The sequence below is a fragment of the Miniopterus schreibersii genome (genome assembly GCF_964146895.1).
Source record: "Miniopterus schreibersii genome assembly, chromosome: 2".
NCBI classification, from domain to species: Eukaryota; Metazoa; Chordata; class Mammalia; order Chiroptera; family Miniopteridae; genus Miniopterus; species Miniopterus schreibersii.
This window is the reverse complement of record NC_138102.1, coordinates 21,788,746-21,804,738: the sequence shown is the minus strand read 5'-3', so window position 1 is coordinate 21,804,738 and position 15,993 is coordinate 21,788,746. Positions and strand designations below refer to the sequence as shown.

Genomic DNA, 15,993 nt, shown 5'->3' with positions numbered 1-15,993 from the left:
TAGCTGGCAGGGTTATTTTTGTTTTGTTTTCTTTCAGCATCTTGAATATATTATCCTACTCTCTCCTGTCCTGCAAAGTATTTGCTAAAAAAACTGCTGATAGCCTTATGGGGGTTTCATTTGCTGCAATGAGATTTTTTCTCTTGCTGCTCTCAAATTCTCTTTGCCTTTGATTTTCAAAGGTTTCATTTCAGTGTGTCTTGATGAAGTCCTCTTTGTGTGGAATCTGTTTGGAGTCCTATGAGCTTTATGAGCCTAGATGTCCATATCTCTCTCTAGATTTGGAAAGTTTTCACTCACTTTTTTAAAACCAAGCTTTCTGTCCTTTTCTCTCTCTCTTCTTATTCTAGGACTCCTATTATGCATATATTTTTTTCATTGATGGTATTCTATAATTCATGTAGGCTGCTTCCATTTACATTCTTTTTTCCCCTCTGCTCTGACGGGACAATGTCAAATAACTTGTCTTTGAGTTCACAGGTTTTGAGTTCTTTTCCTGCTTCATAAAGTCTGTGATTGATACTCTCTATGGTTTTTTGTTTGTTTGTTTGTTTGTTTGTTTTAAATTTTATTTATGATAACTTTCAGCTCCAGAATTTGTTTGGTGCTTTTTTAATAATTTTTATCTCACTGCTGAGCCTCTCATTTATTCATGTATTTTTTATATGTTTCATAGAGTTTTATTTGTGTTCCCCTATAGCTCTTTCTGAGCTTTCTTAAAACTATTATTTTAAATACTTTGTCAGGCAATTTGTAGATCTCATTTCTATGGGGAGAGTTACTTGATAATTATTGTGTTCCTTTGGTGGTGCAGTGTTTTCTTGGCTTTTCATGTTCCTTGATGTCTTGCATTGCTGTCTTTGCATTTGAAGAAGCAGGCGCCTTCTCTAGTCTTTACTGACTGGCTTTAGCAAAGAAATATCTTCACTAGTCAGTCTAGCTTCAGATCCTGAGGGTCTCAGATCTTTTCTATGGATGTGCCTGTTCCACAATCCGTGTTCTCTTAAAACTGGAAAGTGAGGTAGAGTGCTGAGAGCCTCCTGCCCGTTCTCCCTATGCTGGTGCCCTGAAATGCTCAAGTTTGTGTGCCTTCTCCCAATCCTACATAGCCAGACCAGCTTTTTGCATATTCTCTGTAGTCATCTGCAAAGACTAGCACTCACTATCCACGGCGGCATGAAAAGAAGCTGACCATTGGAGTGGGGTGAGTGAGATGCATGGAGCCTTGTAGTGTCTGTAGATTCATTGGGGAAGTCCACAGGTATGGTATCCCCGGGGGCAAGTGGGTGGGCTTCCTAATGGAGTCCATAAAGTGGTTAGTAGGATCCTCATCTCATTGATGAGTTCTGTGCCCTGGTTGCTGTGCTCTCAGCTTCTTCCCACCCTTCAGCCATGCAGTTAATCTCAGTACTCTGAGAGGTATGAGGAGGTGGGCCTCACAGACAATATCCAGTGTGATTGGGGGGGCCAGGTTCTCACACACTCTCACTCTCTTTCATGGGAGAAATTACAGGCACAGGAGTTCTTTCTTGGCAATGAGCTGTGCTGTCTTGCCAAAATGTCTTTTAACTTTTACCTTAGAGTTAAGCAACTTACACACCATCATGACAGGAGTTGAGCATCCTGAATTTGAAGGGTCATGTGCATAAAGTAAAACTTCTTCTTACCCTCTTCTATGCAACAGTTCTCAGATTGTATTGCTCTCATAGTGTGCTCGAGCGTTACCACTGAACTCCAGTGCTTCCACAGAGGTATTCTCAATGTGAATGATGGTCCAAACTGATAGGGATGGTGGTGGAAAACTGCTATTCTGCCATCTTGCTGACATTGTTCCTCTATCAAATCATTATCGCAAAACCTTCACTGTCTTTCTCTATGACCACATGGTGGTTAGAGTATATTTCCTTGCTTCTTAAATTATGGTTCTGCCATGAAGCTTGCTTTGACTACTGAGATGTTACTGTTGTGACTTTGTCAGAGTTTTAAAATCTGCTGTCATAGTCAGGCCTCTTGTATTTTACTACATCTATGAGAAGAATCTAACTTGGGCAGCTGCCAAGTCTTCAGTGTAGAACACCCTAATGACACGAGACCTTAGGCACGAGCTGCTCTGGCTTATCCACAGGTTTGCAGCCTTAGTTAGACCCATTTCAATCAATCTATGGTGACAAACACTAAAAATAAAACATTGTTAATTGTTGCTGAGTTTTGTGTCCATCTTCAGTATTACTGTTGTGATAGCTAATTGATACATACCCTATGACCCCATCAATTTGATTATTTTGTATATTTCCAACAGAAATGCATGTAAATATTTACCAAAGATATGAATTAGAATGTTCATAGTGTCACTACTTGTGCTAGCTCTCCATTGGAAGCTCTCCCTAGGAAACTACCCAAATGTCCATATATAGGAAAGCTGATAAATACACATTGATCAAAAGATGCCAGATACAAAAGGATACATTATTATCACTTTATGAAAGTAACAGTATAAAACAAACATTAGATATAGAAGTCAAAATAATGAATGGTTACTTCAGAGTGTAAAAGAATAGAGGTGAGTATAATAGTGGGATTCTAGGGATGATGGTAATATTCTATTTATTTCTCTTGCTTTTATTTTTGTAGTTCAGTTATGTTTATAAAAATAATGAGAGTGGTGTCAGCATCATGACAGAGTGAGTTGTTTCTTTTCTCTTTCCTTTTGGATTTACACCAAACTGGACAGCCATAACCAAACCCAAGAGCCCCTGCACATTACACTAACACACCCAGGAGGTTCCTGCCCACCTGTGCCTCCAAAGTGATCAGATAGGAGCTCAGTGGGGGCTATAAATCCAAAGGAGTTAGTGAAACTGCTCCACCCTAACTCACACCAATCTGGGGGTGTGGCGGGGAGAACCATGAGAATGCAAAACTGGGCAGATGCCCACAGCAGATAGAGAATTTGTGGAGGGTTATCCTGACAGAGGAATCTGGAATGCTATTAGAGTAAAATAGAGATGAATTTTGAGGCAAAGGAGGTAGAGAAACTTGCTAAGCTGGTTTCCCTCCTCAGGGCAACACTGCAAGGCACTGGGCTTTTGGCTCCTGGTAAAGGATGTGGAAGGAAACATGGTGAATGACCACCTGGCTGTCCAGTTGTGCAAGCTGCAACTGAAGGGAACTCTTTCCAGCAGCACCCGGATTTCTGAGGAGAGACTTCAGTGACTGGGGGAGGTAGGAGTAGTGGTAGGCAGTTAGGAATATCAATGGGCACTGAAGGAATATTTTTCTTTCTGTCTGCTTTGGGATTTCAGCAGGAGGTCTGTCCACAGACCTCTGGGAGCTCCCCAATTGAGGATTCTTTCACCAGGCCTGTGGGCATCCCCAAAACCCCATGTGCTAAACCCAAAGCTTCTCCCACTCTGATGCCAGCCCTTTGTGCATGTTTCTAAGAGCACCCAGAGAGCAGGCTCTGGTAATCAGAAACAATCTTTTGTATGCCAGGAGGAGCTCTAGTGCCACCTCCTGGCATACAAAAGATTGTTTCTGATTTCCAACGCTGAATTACAAGAACCACGGTAAACGTATATTCTTAAGAAAAGTGCCTGCTACTGCACATGCAAAAACAGAAGTGCATGTCATCAAACCCTATGAAAAGTCAAGGAAATATGGTATCACAACAGCAAAATGATAATTCTCCAGCAACTGAATTCAAAGGCATGGGATATTGCAATCTAACTGATAAAGAATTCAAAATAGCCATTATGAAGAATTCAATAAGCTATAAGAAAATTCAGAAAGGCAATTTGATCAACTAAGAAATAAAGTTGATGAACAGATGGAGCTCAGAAAGGCAATTCAATAAAGTAAGAAATAAAATTAATGAACAGTTGGAGTTCTTTACCAAAGAGATTGAAATTATAGAAAAGACCAAACAGAAATCCTTGAACTGATGAATTCAATGAATGTGATGAACGATGCAATAGAAAGTATAGGTAACAAGGCAGGCCAGAGGGAAGGTTGGATTATGCAAAGAACTTAGTTATAAGAGGATAGAGAACTTAAATTTTTTTAAAGTGAGAAAACCTATGACAGCTTTTGGATTCAGAAAGAAAAGAATGGGAGGAGGCAGTAGTTTATTTAAAGAAATAATAACTGGGAACTTCCCAAATCTAAGTCCATGAAACTAATAGATGGATCTTGAAAACATGCTAAGCAAAAGTGATTAGTCACAAATGCCCATATACTGCATGATTCTATTTATAAGAAATGTCTACAGCAGGCAGATTTATAGAGACAGAATGTAAATTAGTGGCTGCCTATTGCTTGCAGTTTTGAGAGTAGGATGGGAAATGACTGATAACAGGTATGGAGCTGCTTCTTAGGGTGATGGAAATGTTCTATACTTTGATTTTGTTCATGGTTGTACAACTTTGTGAAAATAATAAAAACCATTGTATTGTGCACTTTAATTGCTGAATTCATGGCTTTGCTGTTATAGGTACCCAAATGTCCATTTTGGGTACTGCATACCGGTTGCTGAGGTTGAACAGTGAAACAGCATGGTGGACACCATCAGATTCAGCTCAGCTTTACTAAGATATGCTGGGGCAAGTCCAGCTGAATTTCTGAAGATGCTGTTTTAATTTTACAAGAACAGCTGGTTAGTTGCTGAGTCCAAGTTGACTCACCCAGTATGATACCAGGCCAAGAATTACAAGGTGTCCTCATTGGTCAACTGAATTTCAATGCGTTCAATGGGAAGTAAATAATTTCTTTTCAAAAGTAGTGTACTGGGCAGACATGTCTAGAAGTCAAGGAGTCCAAAATTCCAAGAAGTACCTCCAAGTTCAATCTGCTCTCCTTCTGAAGTGTTTTGCATCTGTCCAGCATCAGTCACAGAGACTTGTACTTCAAAGGGGGACTAAGGTTGTAAGATCACAAAGTAATTTGAAAAACCTATATTCTATATTGTCCCTTGTGGAAAAGTAGAACCCAGATTCAGATACTGTGGTGTTACTCTTGATATGCCTAAAGCTAAATATATATATATTTAAGGCCATCCTCCTGATATATACTCAAGGCCCTCCTCCTAGCTCTGACTAGTACTCCCTTTAGTAAACCTTGTATAGATTTTCTGACTTGGCTATTGCTGATGGCCTTGCTGTTTGGCATGTTACTTGGAAAATTACAAAATGGCTGATTATACACACCAATCTCTGAGACTGTGATCAGCACAATAAATCACAAATGTTTTTCGAACTATCTTGGTCATGATTTTAAGACTGAATCAATCTGCGTAATGAGCTTACACCAATCAGGTGACTATCATTGTTTCTTCAAATGATCATTTAACAGAGATAGTAACACATCGACCATAATAGATTAAATACAAATTAAAAAATTCTATTTTCCTAATGCAGTTGCTACCACGGTAATCATTCAAATGAAACATGGGGAGAAAAATCATGAAAAAAGCAGAGAATTTCAGAGACTGTGTGAAAATATGAAATCATCTAACCTACAAACAATCAGACTAATCGAATGAAAGAAAAGAGAAAATTGAGTAGGGAAAATATTTGAAATGATAATGATTAAGAATTCTCTAAAATAGCCTGGCCTGGCGTGGCTCAGTGGTTGAGCGTCAACCTAGGATCCAGGTGATCGGGGTTCGATTCCTGGTCAGGGCACATGCCCGGGTTGCGGGCTCAATCAATGGCTTTCTCGTCATTGATGTTTCTCTCTCTCTCTCTCTCTCTCTCTCTCTCTCTCTCCCCCTCTCTCCTTTTCTCTCTGAGATAAATAAAGATATATTTAGGGGAAAAAAAAAGAATTTTCTTAAATAGGTGAAAGATATAAACTTGTGAATCCAATTTAAATCTGAAGAAAGAAAAATCAACATAAAAAATACACATCTGGGCACATTACAAACTGCTGATAACCAAAAGACAAACAGAAAAAAAATCTTTAAAACAATTAGAGAAAAATATATTCTGGGAAACAACATTAAGAAAGATGTTAGAAGTAATGGAAGCCAGAAACCACTTTTCATGAGGAACAATGAAAAGCAAGTCACTGAAATAAAAATGTTAAGATACTAAATAAATAAGTATATAAAATAATTGTCAGAATAGAATTTTTTTATCCAATAGGAATAAACTTTAAAAATTAAGGCAAGATAAAAAACTTTTATGAAACACAAAAAGCTGACAAGAATTTACCTGTACAAAACAAATGTACCTGAATTTAAAAATTTATATTAAATTATTTAAGTAAATAAAATAGTAAAATTATATATCTAATGAAAAGATATGAAAGAATCTTAAATTCATATTACTAAATAAAAGAACCCTACCTAAAAAGATTTCTGATTTTATTTACATGACAATCTGGAAAAGGGAAAATAATAAAGACAGTAAAGAAAAAAAAATCAGTGGTTGCCAGAGGTTCAAAAGGAAGGAAAAAACCATGAATAGCTGGAGCTATTCTGTATACTATTATAATGGTAAATATCTGTCATTATATATTTGTCAAATCCCATAAAATGTACAGGACTATAATAACCCCAATGTAAACTATGAATTTGGTTTATAGTAACATGTTAATGTAAACTCATTGGTTGTAACAAATGTACCCTACTGATGCTGAATGATGATGTGGGGAAAATTGTGTGTGTGTGTGTGTAGGGGATATGTAGTTAAGAACTCTATTTTTCACTCGATTTTTCCATTAACCTAGAATTGCGCTCTCTCTCTGTGTGTGTGTGTGTGTGTGTGTGTGTGTGTGTGTGTGTGTGTGTGTGAAATATATGGCAATAAGAAATGATAAAGCTTAAATAAAATTATCTTGTTGCAACATTCTTACATTGTTCATGATATAGTATGTGGAATGCAATATGTTGCATATGTATAAAGGACAAAAGAATAAGTGATATATTTGAAAATCAAAGAGAATAGATCTAATGGATTATTAAAGTGGCTTCCATTATTTAAGAAGATAAAGGACTGAAAAAATACAGGTAAGAAACATAGAAAACTATTTGCAAGGTGAGAGAAGTAAAGTTAACATCTCTGTAATTTACAGCAAATGAAATGGATCTATTGCTTCAATTACAGCCAATTACTGGCAAACTAGATTTTTTTAAAAAGACTATACGCTATTTACAAACACACAAACATTTTTAAAAAAAATATATCTTTATTGATTTCAGAGAGAGGAAAGGAGAGGGATAGAAACATCAATGATGAGAGAGTCATTGATTGGCTGCCTCCTACACGCCATCCCACTGGGGATCAAGCCAGCAACCCGGGCATGTGCCCTGACCGGGAATCAAACCGCTCTCTCCCAGAACACAGGTTGATGCTCCATTGCTGAGCCACGCTGGCCAGGCCACACAAAGACTTTAAATATAAGGACACACTTTTAAAGTACAAGAATTAAAAAATACATATCCCATGAAAATTCTAATAATAAAAAAGCAAATCTGGCTATGGAATTGTGAGACAAAATTGCTCCATTTCTAAATTCTAAGAAACATGAAATAAAGAGTTATTAACAACATCACATTAATAACTCTTTCAAAGAATAGAGAAAGGGGTAGTATTTCCCAATTTCTTTTATGAAGCCATCTATGTATTTGATACAAAAATCAACAATAAATTACAATAAAAATTACAGACAAATATTTCTTAGGAATATTGATGCAAAATTCCTTTAAAAATGCTGGTAAATTAATCCAGCAAAATGTAAAAAGAATAATACATCATGACCAGGTAGGGTATATTCCAGGAATATAAATTTGTTTCAACAATGGAAAAACAATAATATTTTTTAAAGTTGTTCTGTTGTTTTTGTTTTGTTTTTTAAATATATCTTTATTGATTTCAGAGAGAGGAAAGGAGAGGGAGAGAGACAGAAACATCAATGATGAGAAAGTCATTGATCGAGCCCGCAACCCCGGCATGTGCCCTGACCAGGAATCGAACCCCAATCACCTGGATCTTAGGTTGACGCTCAACCCTGAGCCACACCCAGCCGGGCGAAAAACAATAATTTAATTCATAATATTAACAGAAAATGGAGAAAACTATATGATTACCTCAATTCATAAAATTTAACATCCATGGTAGGATACATATAAAAATTCCAGCAAATTGGGAAAAAAAAGTAAATTTTTGAATATAAATGTGTACCTATAAAAATCCATTGAATGTAGGCCCTGCTATAGAAGATATTTGCAATTATTATATTCAACAAAAGAATCATATCTAGACTACATTAATACCTTTTACATATCACAAGAAAGAGACAAGGCCATTCAATTTGAAAATGGACCTAGGCAAGTACAAAAGAAGCTATATAAATGGTCAATAAACATATATAACTGTGCTGTTAATTGTTAACCTAATAATTAGCAACTTAATTAACAATGATGAAATGCAAATTAAAACCAAAATGCAGGACATCTACAGGTTCACCAACATGAATAAAATGAAATGAAAAAACAAAAAACTATAGGTATTGAAGTGTAATTGTAATTGAAGTGTAATTGAAGTGAAGTGTAATAAAACGATAGGATGTGAAGTGTAATTCTCATCATGTAAAACGCAGTAGAAGCATACTCTGATCAGGCAACTTCACTCTGGTAATATACCCAATGAAAATTCGTATGTTCACCCAATGACATGTATAAGAAATAAAATAGCCAAATATGTGTTTTAGTAACCACAACTATAAATGAACCAAATTTTAACAATAAAATAGAAAAACAGATGGTGTTATATTCATTCAAGGCGTATTATTGCCAAAGAGAAAAAAACAAAAGTACTGCTACTTTCAGCATGTTCGGAAATTATCGTCATTATAATAAAAGAGCTCGTACGTGAAAGAGTACACGGCGATTGCTTCCACTCATACAGGTTCAGAAAGAGAAAGTGAGGCTATGCCGTTAGGAGCGGTGACTGTCAGAGGACAATCTGGGGCTGTCGGTGGCGCTACGTTTTATTAATCTGGATGTAGGTGCTAATTACCCTTGTTTGTTCGCGTGAATATTCGCTGAGCTGTGTGCCTGTGATTTGTAGAAAATAATATCTGTGTGTATAACTTCAGGTCTGACTTAACAAGTGTCCGTGAATCTTCCTGTTGGTGAGTTGTTTCTTCCGCCCTGCCGTTTGGACGTGATTCTGCTCTTGTTTAGCCTCAGGGTGGCGTCAAAACGAGGCGCAGCCCGCCGCTGCTGAGATGGAGGGGTCAAGGCCGCCCCCGTTCCACACCCACAGCCCGGACCCCACCCCCCTTCTTCGCTCCGACCCGCCGGCCTCCGCAGGGTTCTCCTCGCGCCTCCAACTGCTTTCTAGCCGAGCCAACTGCCATTCTTGCGGCTGGGCCAGGACGTTAAGCCATGCTGTGCTTTCTGTTTCTGCTCGCTGGGCTCCTCGGGCTCCAGGCGGACAGTAGTAAGTGCACTGTCCCCCCGCCGCGTCCCCCTTTGAATTGTGAGGACTGTCGGCTTTCCTCTGGGTTTCCCCCTGAGAGGCGGGGTGTCTCTGGGGGAGTGCTTTCTTGGGCAGGCTCCAGCTCTGCAAGCAGGAGCCCACTCCCATGTTGCCACCTTCCCCAAACAATATCCACGTGATATGCCAGGGGGCCTTCCCATTGGTCTTGGGACCACGGGAAAAAGGAGATGCCATGCATGCCTTGAGTGGATGCCTCAGGATTAGTATTTTATATACTGCTCTGCATTTTTTACTGTAGTTGAAAAGTCAAAAGGACTGTGTTTATATGTCCTCAGAGTGCTTGATCCTATTGCCTCAGAATTACCGTGAACCGCCCACAGGTCAGTATTCCTAAAGCAATAGACCTGCCCCTCTTTACAAAGTCTTGTAATTCCAGAAAGACTGTGGCTTGAGGGTATTTGAAAAGACAGTAAAAATAAGTGGTGGCGTGTATTTAGATGAGGAGGTATGAGGTGATGGGTGTTGCTCTAACAAAACTGTTGCACCTTACAGATTCAGAACTACTACGTGTGCAAATTACAATTCCCAAGAAAAAACCGTCACTATCCAAACATGGAGTTGAATCAAATGTAACTAAGTACTAATGTTTTTTCATAATCTAAAAACAATGTGACTATTTTGTTCCTAAGAAGTAAATCTGGCATTGTTTATCCATGCACACTTGAATTTTATATTTATACTCAATTTTTCTTGACTAAAAATGCCCTTTTGAAAATAAAACAAGATTAATAATGTTTCATAGACATAGTGTGCAGTAATGATTATTATCAAAGCCCCAAGTTCCTCTCCAGTTTTTAAATAATCATTGACCTGATCCATCTAGGGAGCCTCTCTTCGCTCTCTCACAAGGCTAAATTTGGAGGACATTGTTAAGTAAGCCTAATCATTTGGGATGACAATCATCTGATTTTAATGAAGTGTTATGTGATGATTTTTTAAATTTTTATTGCAAATATGTTAATCATTAAGGCTGTTCTTTTCATGCCATCTTAGTTCTTCTTGGTTCAGTGTCTTTTTTTTTTTTTCTTCTTTGAATTAGTTAGAGATTAGCCTTTTTTACTAATTTTCTAAAATCATTTCTAAAGAAGTGAAAAGTGGTTTTTTTATACACCCTACCTTAATTTTCTTTCTAATTGGGCAACAAATGTTCTGGTAAGTTGAATGCAAATATTTCTTAACAACTACCCACTTGTCACCCTAGTGCAGATAATACAAGCTTAAAATTTTCAATATACCATTTTAAAAGGAATGCAAATTTATGAAAATTTTAAATTTAATTATTTAAATAGCAAAAAAGAGGTGAGACATTTAGCAGTATTTTAAGTTTTATTTTTATGCAAAAATATATTTGTAATTGTATGGTTGTATTAGAAAATATGCACAGAATCTATTAAGAGGGCAATATCTTAAACCAGTCATCACTAGATTCTATGATAGTAATTCCCATAAGATTATCAAAAAAAACAAAAAACTCTTTTCTTCAACTGTCAAATTCATGAGGAACAAAATTTATTCTGTAATGTCTCTTTTCTCAGTGTTTAGAACAGTGCTTAATACATAGTAAAAGATTAGTAGTATTTTTTGAACCAATAAAGGCATACTGATCCAACAAATGTTACAAATAAAATGAAACAGAGTATGTTTATAATTGTTATGATTAATAAAGGTCATCAAGAAAGTATTCAACTTAAAAAGGCTAGGATATTTTTTAAAAAGAACTGAATGGAACTTCTAGATGTTAATAATATAATATGAAAGTAAAAAAAAATCAAGAATTAACCGTAGCCCGACCAGGCATGGCTCAGAGGTTGAGCATCGACCTAGGATCCAGGACACCTCAGTTTGATTACCAGTCTCGGCACATGCCTGGGTTGCGGATTCCATCCCCAGTCTGGGGTGTGCAAGAGGCAACCGATCAATGACGACCCTCTCATCATTGATGTTTCTATCTCTCTCTCCTCCTTTCCCTTCCTCTCTCTGAAATCAATAAAGATATATTTAAAAAAACAAAATTAACTGTAGACCAGGCAGTAGATGCAACATATAAATGGCTTAAGGGGAAAAGAAGGATCAAATTAGAGGCTTAAGTATAGAATAATTGGAATTCCTGAAAAAAAGGAATAAAAAACCCAAAGAGGTAGTACTAAACATATGTGAACTGAGAAATGATTTTTAAGAGAATCCTCAGATCAGGTATCACACCCCAGAGCATATAAAACTCAAGTAACACTTTCACAGTGAAATCAGAACACCAAAGCCAAGAAAACATCTTAAAGGCAGCCAGGCATCAAAGATCACCTACACTGAAATGATTAGTACACTGGTAGACTCTCAAAATCAACAACGGGGATGAGAAAATAGTGAAACAAAGCTTCAGTTGTCTTACTTTAAATAAATTTGCATTATAGAATAATGTACTCAAATGAAATATCCTTCAGAAATTAGGGTATATTAGTAATTTTCAGATTTTAAGAGAAGCAAATAGTTAAAATAATGTACTTCAGCATGTAGAAATTGAAACTGGGACAAAGAATAACATAAAAACAGCAGCTGGTGAAAAAATAGTGAATGTATATAACTCAAAACAAAACAAATTGAATACACAACTGTAATTGTAACAAATAAAAGCATAGAAGGAGCATATAAGTCTCCATCTAGTAGGGAATCAAAACAAAATAAAACTGTTAAATACAAATTGATTGATTAAATTTATCAGAAAATACACATATTTTGGATTGGTTTTTAAAATGCATAAAAGTAAACACCTAAATTAAAGGAAATAAAGGTCTGAAAAATGAAAAAAAAACTGTGCAAAGCAAATTGTACCCACAATAAGCTTGTGTAGCCATATGTATATATATTTTAATCCTCACCTAAGGATATCTTTTTCCATTGCTTTTCAGAGAGTGGAAGGGAGGGGGGGGAGAAAGGGGGGGAGAGAGAAAGAAACATTGATGTGAGAGAGACACATTGATTGATTGCCTCCCCCTTGTGCCCTGACCTGGTCAGGGAATCAAGTCTGCAATCAAGGTATGTGCCCTTGGCCATATATTTTTTCTTTTAAATTTTTATTGATTTCAGAGAGAAGGAAGGAGACAGAGAGAGAGATAGAAACATCAATGATAAGAGAGTCATTGATTGGCTGCCTCCTGCATGCCCCCTACTGGGGATTGAGCCCTCAACCTGGGCATGTGTCCTGATCAGGAATCAAACATTGATCTCCTGGTTCATGGGTCAATGCTCAATCACCACTCTGACAGGGCTAGCCATATATTTTTTTATCAGGCAAAAATAGTCTTTAAGGTAACACAATATAAAAAAGACTATTAATAGGGATGAAAAAGTGGACATAGTGATATATAGAAAGGAAATTTTAAAAATAAATAATACAATGAATAACCATGCCAACAAATTTGATAACCTTGAGGAGATAAACAAATTTGTAGAAAAACAAACACATGGGAAAAGGGGAAATAGGAAAATGACCACGACTTAAGACATTTGTATCTGGCCCAGCCGGCCTGGCTCAGCGGTTGAGCATTGACTTGGGATCCAGGAGATCACGGTTCGATTCCAGGTCAGGGCACATGCCCAGGATTCGGGCTTGATCCCCAGTAGGGGGCGTGCAGGAGGCAGTGGATCAATGACTCTCTTGTCATTGATGTTTCTCTCTCTCTCTCTCTCTCTCCCTCTCCCTTCTCTCTGAAGTCAATAAATATATATATTTAAATTTTTTTTCAGTCTGTTTCTGAAAGTCTCTTTCTAATAGTAAAACTAATAGTAAAATGTAAGTAAGGTTTCTTTGACTTTTATGAATTAAAGAAGAATAGCTATTATGACATTTTTTATTCAATGTTACATTTGACATTATAATCTAAGAGTAAGATGAAAAAAGAATAAAAGACTCAAATATTAACAATAAGGAGACATTTAGAATGATAATAAAAGGAAACACATGCAAACATATATTCATATACATAATTAATGGTGTGTATTGGTAAATAACATATTTTTGATAAAGCATGTGTATTGTATATATACATATGGATATATTTGTATATAAACACACATATATATACAATACACACACTTTTGGTAAAAATATGAGTTACTTACAATAAATATTATTAAAAGGTAAAGACTTTTTTGGGGATTATGTAGAATTTTATTGAACCAATAATAAAAGTAGAGAGATAGATCATGTTGGTAGTAAAGAATATTCAGTATATCTGAAGTTAATTTTCACCAAATCTATAGACTGACTATAGTTCCAATAAAGAATTTCATGAGGAATGGCAGGCTAATGTTAAAATCCATTTGATAAAAGGTCAAAAATTGTTTACTTTGAAGAATAAAAATAAAAGGGTGATTCCTACCTAGGTATCTTTTAAAGTTTTAGTAATTTAAATAATTTGGTATTGTCTAAGGGCAGACAAATTAATGGAAGAGAATAAAGTTCCTCCAAAATATCCACACACATATTGCAATGGTACCATTGCAACTACTGGATAAAGAATGGACTAGTTAATAAATGGTGAAGACACAGTTGAATAGCAATATAGGATAATAATAATAATATATTATGACACATTATACACCAAAATTATTTAAAAGAACTCATGGATTCCAACAACAGTGTGGTGATTGGGGGGGGGGGGGTGAGGGAGGAGAGTTGAAAGAGAGTATAGGGAGATAAATGATGATGGAAAAAAGTAAAATAAAATTTAAAATATAAAGTAATTATTGATAGATTTTTTAAAAAGATAATTTAGATGCATATATCTGAGAATAAAATACTAAAAATTTAGAAGGCAGGATAGATTATTTTTAAGACTATATAATAGGAGAGTCTTGAACCAGAAAAAAGAAAAGACTAATTCTTAACTAAAAGATTAAAGGACATCTAGTTTTAAATACATAAATAAATAGCTACTATAAATAAAGTAAAAAAAGTTCCAGCCTCACAGAAGAAATTTGCAACGCTTTTTTTTGGTAAGGTAATCTATTCTTTTTTTAAAATGTTTTAATTTATCTTTATTATTGAAAGTATTACAAATGTCCCCTTTTCCCCCATTGATTCCCTCCACTCTGCTCGCCGCCTCCTGCCCTACGGCCTTCACCACACTATTGTGTGTGGCCACGCATTATGCATATATGCATGTAAGTTCTTAAGTTAATTTCTCCCCACCCACCTACCTGCATCTCCCTTCCCTCTGAGATTTGGCAGTCCATTCCATGCTTCTATGTCTCTGGATCTATTTTGTGCATCAGTTTATTTTGTTCATTAGATTCCACATATGAGTAAGATCATGTGATAATTGTCTTTCTCTGACTGGCTTATTTCTCTTAGCACAATACTCTCCAGGCCCCACTACGCTGTCACAAAGAGTAAGAGGTTTATCTTTGTTAACAGCTACATAGTATTACATGGTGTAAAAGTCTGAGAAGATGCCTGATATGATTTCACTCTTCTTAAACTTGTAGAGACTTGTTTTGTGTCCTAACATGTAACCTCTCTTTGAGAATATCCCATGTACACTTGAGAATGTATATTCTGCAGCTTTGGGGTGAAATGTTCTGTAATATCAATTAAATCCATCAGATCCTCCTGCCCCTTTGGGATCAGAGTTTAGTGCATCAGCCCACAGACCCAAGGTCTGGTTTAGATTATGGAAAAGGGCATGTACCTCGATTGCAGGCTCGATCCCCGACCCCGATCAGGGTGCAGGAGAGAGGCAACCAATTGATATGTCTCTCTCACATTGATGTTTCTCTCTCTCTCTCCCTTCCACTCTGAAAAGCAATAGAAAAAATAGATTAAAAAATAGATTAAAAAATAAACATCTGATCTAGTGTGTCATTTAGGGTCACTGTTTCCTTGTTGATATTTTGTCTGGAAGATCTATCCAGTAAAGTCAGTGGGATGTTAACATCCCCTACTATGACTGTATTGTTGTCGATCTCTCCCTTAAAGTCCACCAGAAGTTTGGGGTTTTGTTTTTTGGGTTTTTTTGTTTCTTTTTAATCTGGGTGAATCTTTTGTTCTGAGGTGGGTCTCTTGTAGTAGATGGCATATATTTGGGTCTTGTTTACTTATCCATTCAGCTACCCTATGTTTTGACTGGAGCATTTAATCCATTTATATTTAAGGTTATTATTGATAGGTACTTATCTACTGCCATTTTTTTCTCTTTATGCCTGTTTCTCTTTCTCTCTATTTCAACTTCTTATTAAGGCAGTCCCTTTAACATTTCTTGCAATGCTGGTTTGGTAGTGATAAAGTCTTTAGCATTTTTTGTGGGGGAAGCTTTTTATTTCACTATCGTTTTTGAATTATAGCCTTGCTGGATAGAGTTGTCTTGATTTCAGATCCTTGCCATTCATGCCATTTTCTTCCAGCTTGTAGAGTTTCTGATGAGAAATCAGCTGAAACCTTATGGGAGCTCCTTTTTAGGTAACAGATTGCTTTTCTCTTGCTGCCTTTAAGATT

The 15,993-nt window shown here is 36.4% G+C and overlaps 1 protein-coding gene across 1 annotated transcript in view; it reads left to right on the top strand.

Annotated features, from left to right (window-relative positions):
• Window positions 1–9,388: 9,388 nt before the first annotated feature.
• Window positions 9,389–15,993, top strand: part of LOC308552396 (disintegrin and metalloproteinase domain-containing protein 2-like) — a gene marked incomplete at both ends in the record, with an annotated part of 89,263 nt that continues 82,658 nt past the window's right edge. The window contains 2 exon segments of the mRNA XM_081127714.1: window positions 9,389–9,443; window positions 9,996–10,072. Of these exon segments, the coding sequence (XP_080983840.1) occupies window positions 9,389–9,443; window positions 9,996–10,072 (132 nt within the window).